The sequence below is a fragment of the Poromitra crassiceps genome, assembly GCF_964638095.1.
Source record: "Poromitra crassiceps genome assembly, chromosome: 16".
In the NCBI taxonomy this organism is placed as follows: Eukaryota; Metazoa; Chordata; class Actinopteri; order Beryciformes; family Melamphaidae; genus Poromitra; species Poromitra crassiceps.
This window is the reverse complement of record NC_139645.1, coordinates 18,263,812-18,266,555: the sequence shown is the minus strand read 5'-3', so window position 1 is coordinate 18,266,555 and position 2,744 is coordinate 18,263,812. Positions and strand designations below refer to the sequence as shown.

General features: G+C 42.6%; 2 protein-coding genes across 2 annotated transcripts in view; both read right to left on the bottom strand.

Moving 5' to 3' along the window:
• LOC310791373 (H-2 class II histocompatibility antigen, A-U alpha chain-like) overlaps nt 1-2,744 on the bottom strand; it is a 35,427-nt gene continuing 32,683 nt past the window's right edge. The window contains exon 5 of the transcript XR_014553436.1: nt 1-261. The gene's annotated coding sequence lies outside the window, so the exon portion shown is untranslated. The remainder of the gene's footprint in view (nt 262-2,744) is intronic.
• The window catches only part of LOC310791374 (H-2 class II histocompatibility antigen, A-U alpha chain-like), a 4,508-nt gene continuing 1,998 nt past the window's right edge, over nt 235-2,744 (bottom strand). Inside the window, exons 3-4 of the mRNA XM_083653067.1 lie at nt 1,067-1,348; nt 235-940 (exon numbers count right to left, since the gene is read on the bottom strand). Of these exons, the coding sequence (XP_083509193.1) occupies nt 819-940; nt 1,067-1,348 (404 nt within the window). The 3' untranslated portion in view covers nt 235-818. The remainder of the gene's footprint in view (nt 941-1,066; nt 1,349-2,744) is intronic.

Here is a 2,744-nt window from a genome sequence, read left to right as displayed (position 1 = left end):
GTCGAAAACGGGAATAAAACTGTCTATTTACATGGATGAAAAGCACGCTGCCACGTGGCCCCCACGGAGCTCCATTCTAGGACTGGCTTGCACACTATTGATCTCAAAACAACGCCTAAGATGGACAAAAACGCTGCGGAGAACACTGGGTGAGTCGTCAGATAATAATTAATGTGAGGAGAGGGCTCCAGGTAAAAAAAAAAACGAAATTCTCCTTTAAGGGCAGCTGATGGTTCTAATCTATTTGAAAATGTAGCCAACCTAACAAACTTTTTTGTATGATGAGAATACTGTGAAGATCGTATAGGCTACTTGCCCATACTGTACAATTCCATCCATACAACAGACAAGACTCTAAGATCATCTTCGTAGTTGACTAAAAGCTAAACATTTTGCCATTTCCCAATTTTGATTTTTTTTTACATAATTTATGCAAATTATGCTAATGAAGAAAGGTTGCATGACTGCACCATGCTAATAGATGAATTTCTGAACATCACAAACATGGAGTTAGACTCTTAGATCATCTTTCTAACTAGAAGCTAAAGTATAGCAATTTCTTGGGTTTGGCGATTAATTACATGCAACTCTTATCAGGCAAGTTGAATTCCATCCACTAGGCGTATAGATGACATTTCATTCATAAAAGGTTAATAGGAAACACCATTACTGGTTCGAGGAAATTTCCAGTAGACTAAAAGCAGAGAGAAAACAGTAAACAGTTTAAAAATAGTAGGACAGAAAGCAGAAATGTTACTCTGGTTCTAGTCTGTTAATTCTGCAGCCCCTTCACCCTGCCTCACATAATCAATAACTGATCAGTTGCATTCGTTTCCTTTGATGAGGAAGAAGGTTCCTGTGGCCACGCCCAGCAGAGCCACAGTCAGACCCAGGCCACAAAACACCGCAGGTCCGATCCGCGGCTGCTCCTGCTCCACAGCTGAGGAGAAACCAAACACATGAACCCACATGACTACATGGGAACACACAGGAACACACATGAATATTACCAACAGATGGTTCAGACAGGACAGTTGGTGTTAGCTAACAGATAAAGGTGTGTCACCCCAGATTCTGGTCCGTGGCTGGCTCAAGGCTGGGTGCTCCACAGAACAGCTGTAGATGTCTCCAAGCTGTGGGATGAAGGTCAGCCTGGAGACCTGCTTGAAGGTGCCGTCTTTGTTGACATAGGGAACGTTGAGGCTGGTTCCTTTGGTCACGTTCTGGTCGTTTCTGGTCCAGTAGACCTTGACAGGAGCGGGGTAGAACCCGGTCACAAAGCAGATGAGGTGATTCTCCACGCCCAGCTCCACATCGTCCCTGGTGTAGATGGAGCTCTGAGGAGGATCTGTGCAACAACACAATGTACAACATAATGTAAACATCTGCACAACACAGAGTGTGGTGGCCTGCAAAAACCCTTCACATGGTGAACATTTGACATTTACACTTTTGATATTTCCATAAATTAGAAACTCTCCCCTATATATAATTTTTTAATGACTGAGATGCTCTCTCAGATCAAAAGTTATGAGTATTTTAATCTGTTATGTCTACAAGTAAAATGTGAGAAAAATGGCTTAAAACATTCCACAGAAGAGAGAAGCCAGCACTCCAAATGTCTTTTCAAAGATTTAATTAGTTCCTCAAACCTGGGCAGCAGCAACGAACGTTTCAGTCAAAGACCTTCCTCAACGTTGTCTGAAACTCTTTGCTTGTCCTGCACCCAGTGAGTTTTTAATCCATTTTGAGTGTGCTCGCGACCCGTGTTTTTCTATTAAAACATTCCACAACATAATATTTTCTACAGTGGCATTCCACAAACACCATACAAATAAATACTTTCCCTTTTGTTTTATTAAAATAATGATTCACTATGATGTACTATGGACATAAATGTAATCAAATACCTGCCAAACTCAACCTACGTTGGCTCATTACCAACAATGTGTAGCAGTGACATGTGAAGGGTTCTCTCAGACCACCACACAAAGCTTTTATTTCTGATTTATGTCAAATATCTACACAAGACTGGGCATCCGGATAGTGGAGCGATAGATTCCCTTCCTACCAACACGAGGGTCGCAGGTTCACGCCCCCGTGTTACCTCCGGCTTGGTTTGCCGTCCATACAGGCACGATTGGCTGTGTCGGAAGAGGCTGTGTGACACAACGCTGAAGAAGGCCTGTTTGGTTGAAACGTCCGTTGTAGCTGACTGCCCAGATGATGGATTAAAGCTTTGAAAGGACATTCAAGTGTGCTGGCTGTTCTCTCCTTCAAATAATTATTTTGTGCCTTGCACCTGAGTTTTTAACATTTGGTGAGTGTGCTCGCTACTACTTTGGTTGAATAGTGTGATCCTGCCCGTGAAGGTCCCCACTGTCAGGTGAATAGAGAGCCAAAGTGAACATCACTTCCTGCCTTTCTCTGGGCACCAGTGTCTGAAGGAATATGACTGGTGGTGAACGGCGAGAGACGATGCTTTTTTGAGCCCGTTTGAATTGTACCACAGGGTACACATGTTAAACTTTGTCAATTTAAAAGATAACTATGCATGTCAAGAAAGTCGCAGTTTGTCCTGAAACTGAAATGTAAGGTTTAGTTTTGTCAATCAACTACATCTCGTGTTGCACATTATAGGTCACACCATCAACAACAATGGACTGGCGGGAGAGACGTCACTTACGTGACTGGTTGTGTGTAGTCTTTCTGATTTATAACTTATAGTGCCATAGTTTTACCAC